General features: G+C 33.3%; 3 protein-coding genes across 3 annotated transcripts; 1 reads left to right on the forward strand and 2 right to left on the reverse strand.

The window, feature by feature from the left end:
- Nucleotides 1,850-6,167, forward strand: LOC109354316 (pre-mRNA-splicing factor 38-like). Its single transcript, XM_019596721.1, has 6 exons — nt 1,850-2,243; nt 2,334-2,455; nt 2,890-2,980; nt 4,599-4,728; nt 4,842-4,912; nt 5,444-6,167. Exons 1-6 carry the CDS (start codon nt 1,954-1,956, stop codon nt 5,892-5,894), a joined length of 1,155 nt encoding a protein of 384 aa, XP_019452266.1. The 5' UTR covers nt 1,850-1,953; the 3' UTR covers nt 5,895-6,167.
- On the reverse strand, nt 6,656-7,490 carry LOC109354168. Its single transcript, XM_019596515.1, has one exon. The coding sequence runs from the start codon at nt 7,386-7,388 to the stop codon at nt 6,699-6,701; it is 690 nt and encodes a 229-aa protein (XP_019452060.1). The 5' UTR covers nt 7,389-7,490; the 3' UTR covers nt 6,656-6,698.
- Nucleotides 8,264-15,348, reverse strand: LOC109353650 (kinesin-like protein KIN-14G). Its single transcript, XM_019595990.1, has 20 exons — nt 15,069-15,348; nt 14,354-14,511; nt 13,767-13,910; nt 13,377-13,628; nt 13,113-13,184; nt 12,948-13,016; nt 12,729-12,806; nt 12,466-12,597; nt 12,178-12,259; nt 12,002-12,097; nt 11,729-11,905; nt 11,362-11,468; nt 11,098-11,276; nt 10,824-10,985; nt 10,264-10,517; nt 9,981-10,144; nt 9,683-9,862; nt 8,986-9,446; nt 8,624-8,760; nt 8,264-8,459 (listed from the first exon to the last, which is right to left on the reverse strand). Exons 1-19 carry the CDS (start codon nt 15,184-15,186, stop codon nt 8,646-8,648), a joined length of 3,000 nt encoding a protein of 999 aa, XP_019451535.1. The 5' UTR covers nt 15,187-15,348; the 3' UTR covers nt 8,264-8,459; nt 8,624-8,645.

Raw genomic sequence — 16,867 nt, forward strand, 5'->3', positions numbered from 1 at the left:
AATAAATAAATAAATATATATATATATATGCATTTACAGTGTAAGAGTTTTATGTATTGTCATTGTATCATCTATCATTCATGTTCGATTATTATCGATCATTCAAAAAAGTAATACAAATGAATGATAGATGATGTACTGAATGTATATAATTCTATACACCGATAATGTATAGATATTAGACTTTATTGATACTAATAGAGATTGTCTTTTGATGCTAATAGAGATTCTAGTGACAGTCTTTAAGCTGAAAGACTTCCCCATCACACTTTTATGAACCTTTTCTCATTTGATACTCACTCTACTTTGTTTCACATAATTGGCCAAATTTCATTTTTAGCACCTGTGGTAAAGACTAAATTAAATTGAAGAGGGTTCATGAGCTAAAAAGCAAAGATCTCTAACAAATATGGATGAGCTCCAATATGGACACCAAAGTTACATTTATGTATTTTATTCTTAGATTTATATACAAAGTTTACTTAATCGGACCGTAGATTGAACAGAACTGTAGTCTGTGAAGAATAGGTGTGGTCTAAAGAATTGTTAAGCTAATGGTATGAATGTTTTCATTTTTCATGATGTAATTTCTATGAAACTTACGGTTGTAAAATTAGGCGCTATGAAACTAGTTGCATAAAAAGTAGAGGTGAACACAGCGTGTCTTGGGATCGGTTAAGATTTGTTCCTTACCCGATTTTAAATATTGGCTGAGCCATTTTCTTGGATTCGGACCGATCTTAGACTCGAAGCTAACCCGACCCAAAATATCGATTGTGTCAGCCTTTAAATCTGCATCCGATCCTAAACTCGATTAAATATAATGCATACTCATTTTAGATAAAGTTTCTCAATTTTTATGAATATGTAATTTGACATATAAAATGATATATATATTATTGATCATGTATATATGATGAAAAATTAGATAATCAATGATACTTTCGACCAAAAATGTGTCAACACTCTATACATAGTTGAATATGAATACATATAAACATGATGAGTGAGTGACCATAAGAAGGTCAGACTAGGTCATGTTTGATCTTTACCTAACCCTAAATATTGACTAGGTCTAATTTTTGAACTCTGAGTCCGACCTATACCTGATGAAAACCAACCCTATTCGGACCCGGTCATGATTAGGTAATGTCGGGTGAGCGAGTAGGGTAAGGTCCTGCTCACTCCTAGTAAAGAATATGGACGTACTTATTCATTTATTGAGATGTTAATTTTTAGAGTAAATATTCATTTAGTCTCTCATATTTTTCGACCTTACCAGTTTAGTCCTTCAAAAAAGAAAATACCTAAAATAGTCCATAAGAAGTTCAAATTAGTCATTTTTAGTATATTTATTTTTGGAGACTACTTTAGGTCTTTTCTTTTTTGAAGGATTAAATTGGTAAGGTCGAAAAATATGAAGGACTAAAATGAGTATTTACTCTATTTTTTATACAATTTTAGTTTGTAAATGTTTTTCATACAAATATAATTATGAAAAATATCAATTGAAAATTATTTAAAATATAAAACAATCAAATTTATAAAAGTAATTAAATTTAAAACTAAGTATGTGATGAAACAAAGTTAATATTTCATATATAAATCATTAAAAATTTAAAACGAAATAAAAACACAAGGATAGAGAATATAACAAAAATACAATATCACTATTTAAGTGTGTTAATTAATAATAAGTATAGTAGAAAATCAAAACATAAAACATTTTTGCAATTAGACAGACCCAATTTTATTCTCAAAAATGAATTTGTGTTTTTACATAATTTGTTTAGAAAAAAGGAAAAAAAAAGATTATTAAACACCTTTTTTCAAAGCTGAAAGCCCAAAACTAAAATCAGGGGATAATTTGACAAATTTGCACTGTACTTTGGTTCTGTCCCTAACCTATAGGTACCAGAGCGGGTTAGGGTTTTCGCTAGTCCAATTCCATTGATGGCGAATCGTACGGATCCATCAGCGAAGAGCATAAGAGGGACGAACCCTCAGAACCTTATTGAGAAAATTCTCCGATCCAAAATCTATCAGAGTACCTATTGGAAGGAACAATGTTTCGGCTTAACGGCGGAAACCTTGGTCGACAAAGCCATGGAGGTCGAACACCTCGGCGGAACCTACGGTGGTAACCGCAAACCCACACCGTTCATGTGCCTTGTCATGAAGATGCTCCAGATTCAACCTGAGAAGGAAATCGTCATCGAGTTCATTAAAAATGAGGATTACAAGTATGTATTCGTTTATTCTCTTCATTTTTTTAGCATAAGGTTGTTGAGTAGTGTATAGAATAGTTAAAATAGCATTGTTGTTGTTTGTAGATATGTGAGGATACTTGGTGCTTTTTATCTGCGTCTTACTGGTTCAGATATTGATATATACCGCTACCTTGAGCCCTTGTATAATGATTATCGGAAACTGCGGCAAAAGTTAGCTGATGGACGTAAGTTTTCACTTCATCATTATGTCTGTTTAGGTTTACAAATATATTCTGCTAAGGTATTTTGGCAGAAGTGATTGTTTGAGAAGCTAAAATTATTGGTCCTTGAAGAAGCTGAAATTCAGTTTTTTTATAAGGTCATCTAAACAAATTTGTAAGTGCAAGAAGTTTTTTAAACCAAAGTAATCATGTTTTTTTAGAATAAAGAAGCTTTTGGAAAGGATTGTGCAAGAATGATTTTGGACAAAAGTGATACTTTGAGAGGCTGGACAATATAGCTTCTCAAAAAGTGCTCAATTTGAGCTTCTTTTGCTGCTTCTGCCTTTTTATAAAATTCCAGCCAACAATTGTACAAGTGTTAGAACTCAGAAGTCTTGTGCTTGTTGCTATTATCAATCATTTTCTTGTTAAAATAAGTGATTGCTCCTAATTTGCAGAGTTTGCATTGACACATGTGGATGAGGTTATTGATGAACTTCTCACTAAAGATTATTCCTGCGATATTGCTATGCCCCGCATCAAGAAAAGGTATTGTTATATCTTTTGTTCGGCGTCTAATTTATTTTTTGTGCTTTGTATGATCAATATGTCCATACTCTTTTGTATTGCTGATTTCGAATGATATCTTTCCTATGATCCTATCCTTTGTTGTTTTCAGTTTTTTGTGTATTCAAATTTGGAAGATATATACCGGGGCATGTTTACTTGTCCTTAAAAGCTGTTTCTCGAGAGAGTTTTGGAAACCAATCACTTCAAATACTTTTTGAAGTTAAGTTAACTAAAAAACATTTTTTCCTTAGAAAATATTTGGAGGATTGTTTCATGGGGAAGTCTGTGCTTCACATGTCATTTCCTTTAGCTATTTAGCAGATGTACTTCACTTTGTTTCTCATGGTTTGTCTTACCATGTGTAAAGATTGTTCTTAGAAGTTTGAGAAGATTGTTTCTCAGAAGCAAGTCTGATAGGTTTTCCTGGCTTGTTTTGCTATGCATAAAGAATGGCCTTTATGATAACTTTTTTGTGTTATTTTGGGGAAGATCTTGTTTTGTGTGTGAACTGTGGAGTTGGTACTTTAAAACAGATTATAAACTTATATTTCCATTGAGTGCAGTGTTGTCGATGGCAGCCCATGGCAGTTGCCAAAATTCTGCAACCACAGTGATACGGGCAAATAGCGGACATCATCATAATGGTTGATAAAAAATAATTAAAATATATAATGCATATAGAAAAAATAAAAAATAATGATAATTGCATAAGCCATATAACAACATCATAGTAAGGCAACAAACAACAAATAACATAACATAAGGTTCAATAAATTTTATCAAGTCTCAACTTCATAAGGTCTTTAGAAAATTAAAATCAATGATACTAAAAAGTAAAATGAACAACAATACTAACAAGTTGGAGAAGTTAAAGATAAAAGATGATTACTTTATTTCTTAAAGTGTCTTCTATGAATGTTACTTCATGCATTCAGTCAAGGGTTTTGTAAAATAAACTCTTTTTTTCTAAAAAAATTATAGTTTGCTACAGACAACTAGTTGGAGAAGTTAAAAAGAGGTCAAATTAGTATGAAACAACATTATTGATTATTTTTATATTACTTAATATTGTTTTTTAAAAAGAAACATGCCTTAAATAAAATCCTTAAGCTGAGGAAAACAAAAAAAAACGGAAAACAAATTTCAATATCCTCTATGGCAAAGACAAAGGATGATGCAGAGAAGAACGCAGAGGTAGTGGCAACACAAAGGCAGAGGTAGAGACAAATTAACAAAGAGATGGAAGCAGAGGAGAGAGAATGAAGCAAACAGGTTTTAGGGTTCCCATTATTTGGGTAACCCAAAGTTTGGCTTAAAAACCCGGCCCGAAATCGAACGCAGATTCGCAGAAAAACCTGCAAAAAGCCCAATAAAAATGCCATAAATGCAAAAAGCCCATATCGCTATGGTGGATCTGAAGCAGCAAATGGCTGACGTTGCCATTTAAAGGAATTTTCAGAAAAGTGAATGGTGTTTCCAGAAAACACCACCGCCATGGAGCCGCTATTCAACAACACTGATTGAGTGAAGATGATTAAATGATAAATTGTATTTATTGCTGGCATTTATTTTAGTTCTTGTCTTTTATTTTTTATAGGTGGACTATTGAATCTCTCGGTGCACTAGAGCCTAGACGAAGTGCACTTGAAGAAGATTTTGAGGAGGAAGAAGAAAAAGAAGATAATGACCAACCTGCTGATGAGCTTGAAGATAGGACCCACGAGAAGGTCCTTCCTGCTCCTTTTCCCTTTTAATTAAAATATATCTTTCTTTTTATCTTATGCAAATGTTTAATGCTAGAGGTTCTGATGTTTTGATTTAATTATTCAATGGTTTATAGGATTACTATCGTGGGCGAAGCCCTACAAGGGAAAGAGATAGGGACAGAAGACGTGATAGTCATAGACATAGGTACTATTCTCTCCTTGCAAGTGTAATTATATGTAAAAACCTGCCTGTTATTTTATTTTAATTTGCTTTTTGACTTAGCTAGTGTAGGACGTATCTTGAGTTCTTGACTCCTGAGTCCATAGCTCCATTTTAATCATAATTTTGTTATTTTCTAATAATTGAGACTCTGGGGACACTATGAACTTTAATTGATGCATCTATGAATGAATTATATTGGAAGCTGTTATTGAACTTGCACATGGCATCACAGCCCCACATTACTGTGACTACATTATGTCTCAAAATATAGTTCAATTTTCACTGTGGCATTCAGAGCCATTTGTGGTATACAACTGCTTCCTACAGTAAAAATTTATGATCCTGCCAGGTTTCTCTGTACTGACAGTGTGCAGTGAGAAGTATGATGGACCAGACAATTATGTTGTATGTACATAAGTATGAAACTACAAATGATGGTTTAATTGCTGCTGGTAGTTAAATGCACTCTGTCAGTGTCAAATTTACATTTGCCTTTTGATGTCCTTTTCATAGGGATCGTGACTATGACAGAGATTATGATAGAGATTACGACAGAGAGCGTGGACGTGGCCGGGACAGAGACAGAGACAGGGAAAAGGAGAGGGACAGAGACCGATATCGTATCAGGGATGATAAAGATTATGGTCGTGATAGAGAGGGTAGGGAGCGAGAGAGGAGAGATAGAGATCGTGATCGTGGAAGACGAAGGAGCTACTCAAGGAGTCGAAGTAGGAGTAGGGATCGCAAGGAACATGATGGTGGAGACTACAAAAAGAGACGTGCCCGGGGCAGCATAAGTCCTAGAAGGCATGGGGATGGAGCTGAGGATGGCGAGCCAAAGAAAAAGAAGGAGAAGAGAGAAAAGAAGGAAAAGAAGGATGATGGGACTGACCACCCTGATCCAGAGATTGCAGAAGCAAACAAGCTACGGGCATCCCTTGGTTTGAAACCACTGAAGGTCTGATCTGAGAAGTGTGGCTTGAATTTGTAGAAGTTTGTCACATAAGCTTGACCTCTGTGTTATTGTTGTTGCCTTTTCTTTATTTGCAAAAGCAGTGCTATCAATTTCTATGGCTATGATTTCCTTTATTTTAATGAGAGCTTTTACTATATCCAGAGTGTCTGAGTGAAATTTTAAGTACATAAACTTTCAGTATTTGGATTATTATAACTCTTGTCCAAATTTATGGATTGAATGTTGTGAATTGGTTATTATGAATTCGGAAAATACCACTCCGTAACCTGATCTATCTGTGTTGGGTAACTTTTAGTACAACCAATACCTTGAGGTTTGGTTTAGCTACATATATTAGCTGTCTTTTTAAAATTCCACGATCACCTTGAGATTAAATAAAAGCATTACACGTATGTCCTTCAAATATTGTAATTATACTCACCTTCTGTAAAGGAGTGCCGAAGTTATGCTCTGGAGTTTAGGGAAGGTCAGAATAATTTCTCATAAATTTATTGCCAACTGAAAAGTATTTTAAATCCAGCCTAATTTAATATACATCAACTGAAATTATAATTATAAAGATGCTAACTGCAATGTAAAAATTACTCTGATAAAATAAAATGAAGCTTAACTTTTTCATAAATTGTTACTCAAGTGTAAAGGGACAAACGCACTGGTATTGCTGTTCAGAATAAGAAAATAAATGCAATAATTGGTCACTAACTGATCACTAGGCACAGGAATGGAAAGCTATCACCCCTAGCAAAAGCTAGGATTTGTGGAACATGCTTATAAAGAAAGAAAATGGAGACATTAGGGATGGTGGCTTGGTGTACTTGTGAAGGAAGTTATCTCTGGTAAGAAAATGCCATCTTCATCATACCTTAGGGTACCAGAAGAACTCAGTGGCTTGCATCTCACTCCCATTAGAATCCTTTTCTTGCATAGTTCTCTCCCTTTATCCTCTTCTCCATTTTCATCACCATTTTGCTCAAGATCATGTTTAGATTGCTTTCTCACTTTCCTTTTTATTATAGACCTAACCATCTTCAACTTCAAACGTATTACCAATACTTTGGAGAGAATCCCAACCGAGCGCCATGAACTTACCTTCCTCCTCACTTCACTAAACCTTATCTTGGCCTTCAAATTATTCCATCCTTTCTTCTTCTTATCTACAAAACTCAATAAAGGTTGTTTACCCTTTTTGTTCTGTTTTCCTTCACTTGCAGCCATTGCATCACTTTCCAAACCCTCTTCAAGTGTAAGAAGCTTAGATAATGTATTTGCAGGTACAACTTCATCATCCTCACACACCAAATTGTTTCCCTTAGACTCATTTCCATGGACATGCTTAACCCTTGTGCTTCCCTTGTCTCTGTCACTAGGACTAGTTTTGGCATTGTGTTTCATGTGCAAGTGAAACTTTTTTCTCTGCATTACAACTAGCAATGGTTTCGGTACCTTAATCCTTAATATTGTGTGAACGTGCATGGCCTTCATGTTAATGAAGTATATGACTTTAACACTTACATTATATACCTACAAGTGCTTTGGGCTTTCTCAAATCATTGGTTTTTCTCTTTACCACTAAAGAAGTACGAGGTAGTAGTTACTGTTTATTAATATTATTATTAAACGTGGAACAGGACATGAGGTAAGTGTGTAACAAATTTCAACCAACACGTACGTAGGAGTTAAAGAAGTGAGAGGGTATAGAGAAAACGTGGAGCAACATTTGCCTTGCTTCGTGGAACTTGCTCATGTTGGAATGAACATTTTCAACATGGAAAAATAAAACTAGTCGTGCAAAAAAACCTTACTACAATACATAAATATTATTAGTATAACATTGGATAACATATTTAAAATTCCTTCAAATCTTTTTTGCAACATTTATTGTTTTTCCTTTTATTTGTACTTTATTAATTAATGAATATAATTGGTTATTTGTATAACTCATTTATGTTATATGTACATATCAATCAAATTTTTACTAATTTTCAGTGGGAAAAAACTTTTTACCAATCTTACTCATTCACTTTTGTACCAGTATGGAGTTTACCTCTCAATGAAATCAAACCTTTAGTAGATTATGAATATTCATTCTCTTTCTAACTTTAAATAAATGAATGTATACAAAATTTAATGAATGTAATAATGTAGAAATGTGAGTGAATTTGTCATATATCTTGTTATATTTTTAAGATTAAACTAGCACCATAATTATGTTTATTATGTCATTTTTCTTGAGACCTGAACATTGTGTCATAAGTGAGACTATTAATACTCTCAAATGTTTATTCACATTCATCTTTAATTAATATTTTATAAAATGAACAGCACATTTTAGTTGTGGTTAGTAGGTACAAGAGTACTTTAATATCAAATTTTCTGACCACTGTGCTAAGGGATGGTTAAGAAACCAACAAATACAAAATCTTACATAAAAAATAATATATTGAATGAATGAAAATGTAACATTTTTAACTTTACAATTTTGGTTTGGTGACACTTTTTAGTTCAATAAGCATTGCCCTTAACCAGATTAGGATCACATCTTATGATCACCACCTGCACCAGATAAACACAAGCAACTGGTTTATTGTCCCTCCAATGTTAAAAAATAACCTATCTCTATCTGATACAACTAAATTATAGGCACAAAACTAACCAAAAAAATTATATACACACAATATTGTTAAGGTAGCAGAGTAAGAAAACAGGATTACAAGAACCTTGTCACTAGGAGCATCTTTTTCACTTGGCATTTCTACTTCTCTTTGCATCAATAGAACCTGGTTGCTTTCTGGGTTGACTAACTACTGTGACTTGTTTTCTTGATGAGGAAGGAATCAACGACCGGATCATACTCCTATATTAACACACATGAGTCATAGGAAACAAAATAGGAAGTTCATATCAATGAGGCAATGAACAATGTTATTTGTACAACTAATCTTAGTAACTTTCTCGACAACTTTACTTTTTATGACATCTATATGCATTTAAAAACCAAAGTTGTCCGGACATTAGAACAGAATGATCAAAGTTTCCGAATACTAATATCACTGAGAACAAAAACAACATGAATACCTACCTGGTTTCTTGGTTCTTGGCTTGTTTAGGACGGGGTGATTTCTTGACATTCGACACTATTCCGTTCGAATGGCCGTATGCTTTAGTTACATTTGATTGCCAACTTATGTCTGATAGGTCAGAACATTCACTAGTTGCTAACTCAAGCTCATCAAAATCATCAGTTGTGACAATCTCACTGAATATTCTTGAAGGGACTGAAAGATATGTAGGACTTATCATTGGAGAAGAAATATGTTTGCTTTCTGCTTCCCAATGTCCCACAAGGCTATCATCAATAGTTAAGCTGTTATTCCTGTTCATACTTCTATTACCCCAATCTTTTGAAACTGATTCTTTATCCTCCTCCTTTCCATTTACCACAGCATTATTACCAACATCTGTCCACTGAGGTGGATTCCTAGACATGTCTTCGAGATCAATGCTTCGACTTTTCAGTTCCGATCCATCAGTTTTCTGGTCCTGAAATGCCATTTTTGACATACATGTAACATAAACATCATTTTTGACATGTACTTGAAAGTAGTAATCACCTCTGAAGTTTAGATAGAGATGTTTATAACAACAGAAAAGTCTTATTCCCATTAAATGAGGTTGGCTACCGGGACCATACAACGCCATTTTGTTCTAAATTATGTTCGAAGATGATTACTAGGCTAAAGTACTTTTTTTTGGGGTTATGGCTAATAATATGTTACCTCAAGGCTACTAGCAGAATCATCTCTTGGTAGCTTAACACCTCCAGATGTCCAACTAGGCAGTACCGGAGAAGACAAATGAGATTTCAATCTCGGTATTTCGGCAATGCTATTTGCAGACTGTTGAAAATGTTCTGGTTCTCCTTTCTTCCTTGCCAAGGCTGCCTTCAGACTAGCAATCTGAAAAAGAAGACAGTAGGAATATTCAAACACTAAAAATGCATGGTTGCAATTATAGTGAGGTAAGCACTCATTATTTTATTATCCTTATATAACCCCCAAAAAAACATATAAGAACCTGTTCTTTAAGCTCTTTCACATCTGAACCATCTTTATTAACCCTGGCAGCGCCGAGTTCAACAGTGGAGACCCTCTCAGCAAACTTCAGTGTACTAATTGTTTCTCCAAGAGCTTCGGGCTCGGGACTAATATGAACAAACATGAGTGTCTTTGCTTGCCCTCCTGGTATATACATATATATATATAAAGAAATCAGCTTCCTAATCACTAAAATGGACATGATATCTTAGTAAGTTAAGAGATATTAGATAGAATTATTAATGTGTATTGTGTAATCATACCAAGAGAATCTTGAAGCAGCTGAGTAAGTTTACTATTCCTGTAGGGAACATGTGAATGCTTTTGGGAAAGAGAAGCAATTACATCTCCTAAAGCAGAAAGTGACTTGTTAATATGTTGAGCCTCCTTCAGTTGATCTCCTGTGACCTCAGATTTGTCAACCCTCTCACTTCCTGCCAGGTCAACTAAGTGCATACAGCCTCGGAGACTATTTCCGGATGTAAGATCTCTCCCTTGAACATGAACCATCAGGCAGCTGCAGTTATACCATTACAAACCAGTACCAGTTATTAATATTATGATCAAAATCATGCATGATAAAAAAGGAGCAAAATATCTTATAGTGTTGTCCACTCAATGTGATGCTAGTTTTGTTAATGCAGAAATAAGAATGGGAAAAGTGCTGTAAAAGTTAACCAAGACAACTTTTATTTAAAGAAATTTGGTTGATGGATTAAAACTTACAGATTAAAAAATGTGTATCCTAATTAGCTATCTCATGTTGTTTAAAAGGAAATCAATGCTTAAGTTTAATAATTTAAGATATATACTTAAATGGTACCTGTGAGAACGACTACTACGGTCGTTCATGGCAGTGTAAGAAACAGTTCGATTCTTATGTCCCATGTTCATCAAATTTAAGACATCTGAAGTCAATGTAACAGGAACAAGGTTTGCATCTGGCACATTAATGCCATTATTGGAACTATTACGAATATCTAATGTATACAAGTGGTAAAGGATCACATAAAGAAAACAAGAGAATCATTGATTGAAAATGGCGTGTGTATATCCAATGCACGGAAAAGAACTAGTTAGTGTAGAGAAAAGGATATCTTTTGTGAGCACCATCTGTCGTTAGTAAGTCTCTGACTTGCTCATTGTAAATCTCAAGCATCTGGACCGATATATCATAGTGAATGGTGTTTCTCCTCTGCTCCGAGAGAAGGAAAAGATCTCTCAGTGCTCGGTAGTTGACCCCTACAGTTTCCTCAGTAAGATTGTTCGGTCCAGTCTGCATCGATATATAATTATTACAATTCTCACAAATCAGAGGGTTAAAACAAAGAGGGGGCAGCAGCATTGTCTGAACCTCTCACCATGGTGTGTGTTTTTCCTGATCCTGTCTGGCCATACGCAAATATACACACATTGTATCCATCCAAAACAGAACGAATCAGTGGTTGAGTATCTGAAAAAACCTCTCCTGAAGGAAAATAAAAAAAGCAGCCATGACATGAGGCAAACATATGAAGTAGAAATGATTTGAATGAAGGGAAATACTACCATACTCCTACGCGATAATAGTACCATGGATGGTGTGTATTAACTCGCATATGTAATGGTTACAATAAGTGTGTAACCATTATGTAACTCATTTAATCATACTTTATATGACATCACCTAAAGGTAGAAATAGGGGCATGTTAGTGTTGCCCTTGAATGAGAAAACAAAGGAATAACAACCTTGAGTTGCTGAAGGACCAAATACTCTATTGAAACTAAATGTCTTCTTCCCCTCTTTCCCATTTTTGGAAGGTATTATGAGTGAGATACTTCCTTCATTTACATTACTGACACTGCCATGATGGTTTGTTTGCGCACCTGTTAAGGGTCGAACTCTGCAGTACACCCTAATATTACCTACCAGCATATAAAAATTTGGCCTTTCAGTCTCATTGAAAAAATCAAGAACTAACTAGGGAAATTGTAATTAGACTCTGACCACTTGAGTTTTACCCTTCAGATCCTGCACTTGATTATATAACTTGCGGTTTTCTTCGAGAACTTTATGATATCCTGAAGCAGCAGAAGCTATACTATACAGGTGCTTCCCTGAGGGTAGGAAGTAATTAGATAGATCATAGACATAAAAATCAAAAAAGTGCCTTTCAAGCATTTTACTGTACACTTACTTAAATATATGAACTCCTCCTGGTATTTCTTTTGCAGAAACTGCACTCCTGTTTTTGTTTGATGGACCATAACTTTCAATTCCTAAAGATTGTCAACATCAAATGCATTAATTAAACTTACACATTCCTGAACAGTTTACCAATCACTATGTCCTAACACTAAAAGTAGACTCCTAGGCCAAAAACCACTTAATTAGTGTAAGTTGTGTGCTTATATACCATCATCTCATCCCAGACTCATCCAGTGTGCAACGTGGATTATCAGCGTATATTGCTAATAAAAGTTACCTGGACGTTTTCATTTTGCTGTTTAACTAGCTTTTGCTGCTTCGAAATCCTGCTGCATGATTTTTCGTCACCATTGTAATTCACATCATGACATTCCTTTTGTTTAACTTCTACATCATCATTTTCTTCCATCTTAATAATTGACGAGGACGGAAAATAAGTCAGGTAGTTGCGTTCATGATACTAAGCAATTTATGAACACATTGACTTGCAATTGCAAAGCAAGTAATTTGAAAGGTCTAATTTGGAATCTAAAATTTTACCTCTTCATCATCAAAAGCACCTTTTAAATTTGAATTTGTTACTTCATATGATGACTTGTCTTCTTGAACAGACTTAAGCTGCCATTATTAAAATTTTAACATAAAATTCAGTATGACTCTCGGACCAATGTGTGAGCGAGAACATCGAGATGAAAACAATAAGTATGAAACTTTTCTATTGAACAGTCTGTTGAAACAAGTTAAAAACCAAATGCACACCGTTTCTTGTAGGATCAGTATGCGTTGTTCAAATTCCTCCATGACTTTACCAAGCATAGACTCCACCAACTATCATAGCAAAAGACATTAGCTCTTTACTCTTTAGTGAATGAAGATGGAAACTGATTAAAGAGAGAGAGAAGTGTTGTGAGGCAAAAACCTTACAATGGGAATTTCTTCTGGCTTCTTGTCAGACAAGAATTCACGAACTAGTGTATTCAGGGAAGGAATCGAACCCTGCATATACCAACTCAGAAATTTCATACAAAGTAGACAATAACCAAAATGTTTTATCAACAACTTCTAGACAACTTCAACTTTGTGATGCAAAGTAGTACTTGTACTTTGCAGTATAAAATGTGAAGTTTCCAGAAAATTTGTCCAGGCTTGTTGTACATATAATGGTGCTACAAAAATTAAGGTGTCTACCCCTTCACCACTATCGTGGCCAGGATCTGAAGCGTTATCACTCGGCCAACCATCTTTATCGCCTAGTGACATAGCCCTCGACAAAGACCTCGAGAATGGTTCTGAGATTTTCCTCACAATTGTTTGTTTCACAGAAGTAAGTGGCTTTGGACTCCCGCCATATTTCCATAATCCATTTTTACCTCCCATTTTCCATTCACTATAGGATTTAAGTGCCAAAACACAATTCACTATCCTAGAAGATTTCCCTACCTGTAAATAACAAAATTTGTAAGAAGTACAATAAACTGCATTATGATATAATGCATTTAATTCAATCTAGTGAGCAATCAATGTTAGTACTAAACGAAAAATAACTCATTCAGCTTTAAGATACTAATAGATAACTACCTGTTCCAAATCAGAAGCTTCAAAAGTGGGAAGCCCCATTTCTTCCACAGCTACTAGAAAATTCCTTACATTTTCGAAGTATTGATACACCGACAATGCTGCTCCATCAGGAATAATGTCAATATCGGAGGGTGCTTCAACTACCTAACAACATTGTCAGAGAGTAATGATACTGAAAAACAATGAATCAATGTGAACCCAAAGTAGACAAGGACATAGAAGTATGCTAAGGTAGCATTTGGCGTATCAATAGAACAAATGGAGTATTGGTTCTCTTTGGTTCTACCATTTTAGCAAGCATTTGAAAGAGTTTATTGAGAACTTATATGAGTTTATCATATAAGCACTTAAACATGTGTTTGGAAGAGCATATAACCTTACAGTAAGCTCTTTTTAACATATTTCAATACATTTATCACAAGAAGAAAAAAAGCTTATGAAAAGCTAAAAAGAATTTATGAAAAGGTCTTGTGATAAGTGCTTATTCACATAACATAACTAAAAATGTTTGACTTTTAACCCATTCTATCATGTTTTTTCAAACAAAGTAACATATCTTAGCTAAATTTTGATGAAACAAACATAACTTTAGGTACTGCTCCAGGTTGAACTTTGTTGAGAGCATTGCAAAGGATAATCCCACTACGCAATGCAATCCTGAAATCTTCTTCAGAAGGCTCAGCTGGCAACTCTTTCCCTCCAACCATCTTTCCCAACCAACCACTTGCTTCATTCCTTCTCAATGCTGCAAACATGAACAATTTCTTCAAAAGATTATCTATGTGATCTTTTGTTTGAAGTTGGACATAATTCTAGATTTCTAAGGTTCATGCAGCTCCACTTCCATCATTCTATTTCTAGCAATGATTGAACTCATAAAACCAAAATAACACAAATTTCTACATATAAGTTACCAATCATCTTTATATTTCTAAATAACATTCTAACCCAACAAAAAAAAGAATACTCACTTTAGTCCTTATAAAATTTTGTATGCAACAATTTTGATTCCCAAAAAATAAAAGTCCACTATAATACTCAATTATCACAAATGTAAGTCAAAAGAGTCTCTCATATATCATGAAACATGCTAAAAGTGATTAATTTGTTCTGCATTTGATATTTTCAGACACAATTTTGGGGTTTTTCAATTTTTCAATGACTAATTGATACAGGTAAATTTTTTGAACCACAGACATAGTTACTAATTCAGATAAACAAAAACAACATAATAATAGATGAATAGAAAATTTGTCAAAAAAAGAGTAAAGAAAGCAGAAATTGGATTATTTATACACATACAAGCTTCTTCAGCCTTCCTTGAAGCCAAGTTAAGATCACTTAATCTGCCACCATGTTTTTGAAGAACATCTTCCACAACAGATATAACAGAAAATGGCATTACTGGTTTTGTTGCCATTCTTCTGACAACAATAACTCAGAAGAACAAAAATATCAAAACCACTATTTGAGTTTGACCCAGATTATTATTCAAATCCAATATGTTATCCAAGATAAAATATATATCCCAAGCTTTGGTCTTGTACAAAAAATAAAACTCATTTAGCAGAATTTTTAGAGAAAGAGAAAAAACAAATGAATATGATTCTGAGAAGAGGTTCTGCATGAAGCTGCATGATTCTGAGAAAATGGGTTTGAATAGTTTTTGGTTATATTTTTTTCTGTTTTATGTTACGTTGGTTTTGTTTGTCCCCTGTCACAAGTTATGATGTTTACTAATATTGACGTGAAAAAGCTGCACCGAACCTGTTTCCGACCCTCTCGCCCATTCACGTAGACGGTTTATATTTTAGGAGCGGAATAGAACCAACTTCTTGTAGTTGTACTTATAAATTGATATTAACTAATTATTAATGTTTGCTTATACAATAAGAAAATAATAATAATTATTTTTCATTTTCATTCAAAATAAGTAAACTTTCATTTGTATTTCTAATTTCAATTCAATATATTAATTATATTGAGAGATAATAAAGATGATTTGTTTTATGTGGATTGGAAATGTTTGAAGAAAAACATTAGAGGATTCATTATGTTTAATATATAAAATGAAGATTACTCTAATTTCTACATATAAATAGATGTCAATAAAAATAAAACATAGATAAACATTTATGAAAATGATATAATTTATTATAAAAACATTATAATATGAGCATAATGATACAATTTATTATAAAACATAGCTTTTATAACTTAAATTTGTATGACTTGTGATAATTAACTCATGTAGACTTGATTAATTACTAATACGTTAATAATATATATATAACAAATAAAATTAAGTATTATTTACAATATTTCTATCAGTAAAGTGAACATATTCGGGTAAGGTAAGATTTGTTCTTTGTCACTTTAAATATTGATTTTCTAATTTTTAAATGTAAACTAGACTAATTTAATTTAAATGTATTTTCTTAATTTCTTTCTTTTAGACAAAAAAATTGCAATATTACTTATCATGTATAATTAGTTTAGCATATAGATAATATGCATGCAAATATTTTACTAAATATTTGAATATGTGTGTATAGGATAAAAATATTATAAAATTAATGACATGTGAAATAATAGAGGTGAGTGTCCTGACTGCTAGCAAAAAAAAACAAATAATAAATTATTAATAAATGATATTGTAACACAAATATCATTTGTACACAATTGAAACAAATATGTATTGTTTCGCCTAGTTAAATTATTATTAATAAATTGTCTAATTAAATTATTAATCAATTATGTAGAAGAAAAAATTAGTTATTTTTATTATTGTGCCATATAAGATTGACCTTGGTCCTACATATCTTTGTAAAGGGGCTTACGTAGTTAGGTAGAAAAATGTTTGTTGGTTAGCAAATTTTATTAATGAAAATATTTATTTTTGTGTATTTATGGAAAAAAAGACGTTTTGATTACTTGTTAATTTACTTGAAAATGCTATTTTTTATTAATTTTGGGAATTAATCGAGTGAAATGAACGGCGTAGCGCAATCTTTCGAAGATGAGTTGAGAAGAAAGAAGCTTACAAGGCGACCATCTCTCCATCTTTGATTAATTCATAAAATTCGAAGAATGAAGAAAGA

This window comes from Lupinus angustifolius, chromosome LG08, assembly GCF_001865875.1.
Source record: "Lupinus angustifolius cultivar Tanjil chromosome LG08, LupAngTanjil_v1.0, whole genome shotgun sequence".
In the NCBI taxonomy this organism is placed as follows: Eukaryota; Viridiplantae; Streptophyta; class Magnoliopsida; order Fabales; family Fabaceae; genus Lupinus; species Lupinus angustifolius.

What these genes read in the sequence shown, in the direction of transcription:
- LOC109354316 (XM_019596721.1), top strand. Translation starts at nt 1,954, where the DNA reads ATGGCGAATCGTACGGATCCATCAGCGAAGAGCATAAGAGGGACGAAC. An exon ending in AAGATAGGACCCACGAGAAG is followed by an intron (nt 4,729 to 4,841) that starts GTCCTTCCTGCT and finishes AATGGTTTATAG; the next exon opens with GATTACTATCGTGGGCGAAG. An exon ending in CGTGATAGTCATAGACATAG is followed by an intron (nt 4,913 to 5,443) that starts GTACTATTCTCT and finishes TCCTTTTCATAG; the next exon opens with GGATCGTGACTATGACAGAG.
- LOC109354168 (XM_019596515.1), bottom strand. Translation starts at nt 7,388, where the DNA reads ATGAAGGCCATGCACGTTCACACAATATTAAGGATTAAGGTACCGAAA.
- LOC109353650 (XM_019595990.1), bottom strand. Translation starts at nt 15,186, where the DNA reads ATGGCAACAAAACCAGTAATGCCATTTTCTGTTATATCTGTTGTGGAA. An exon ending in GCCACGATAGTGGTGAAGGG is followed by an intron (nt 13,185 to 13,376) that starts GTAGACACCTTA and finishes TGGTATATGCAG; the next exon opens with GGTTCGATTCCTTCCCTGAA. An exon ending in ACAGATGGTGCTCACAAAAG is followed by an intron (nt 10,986 to 11,097) that starts ATATCCTTTTCT and finishes CCACTTGTATAC; the next exon opens with ATTAGATATTCGTAATAGTT.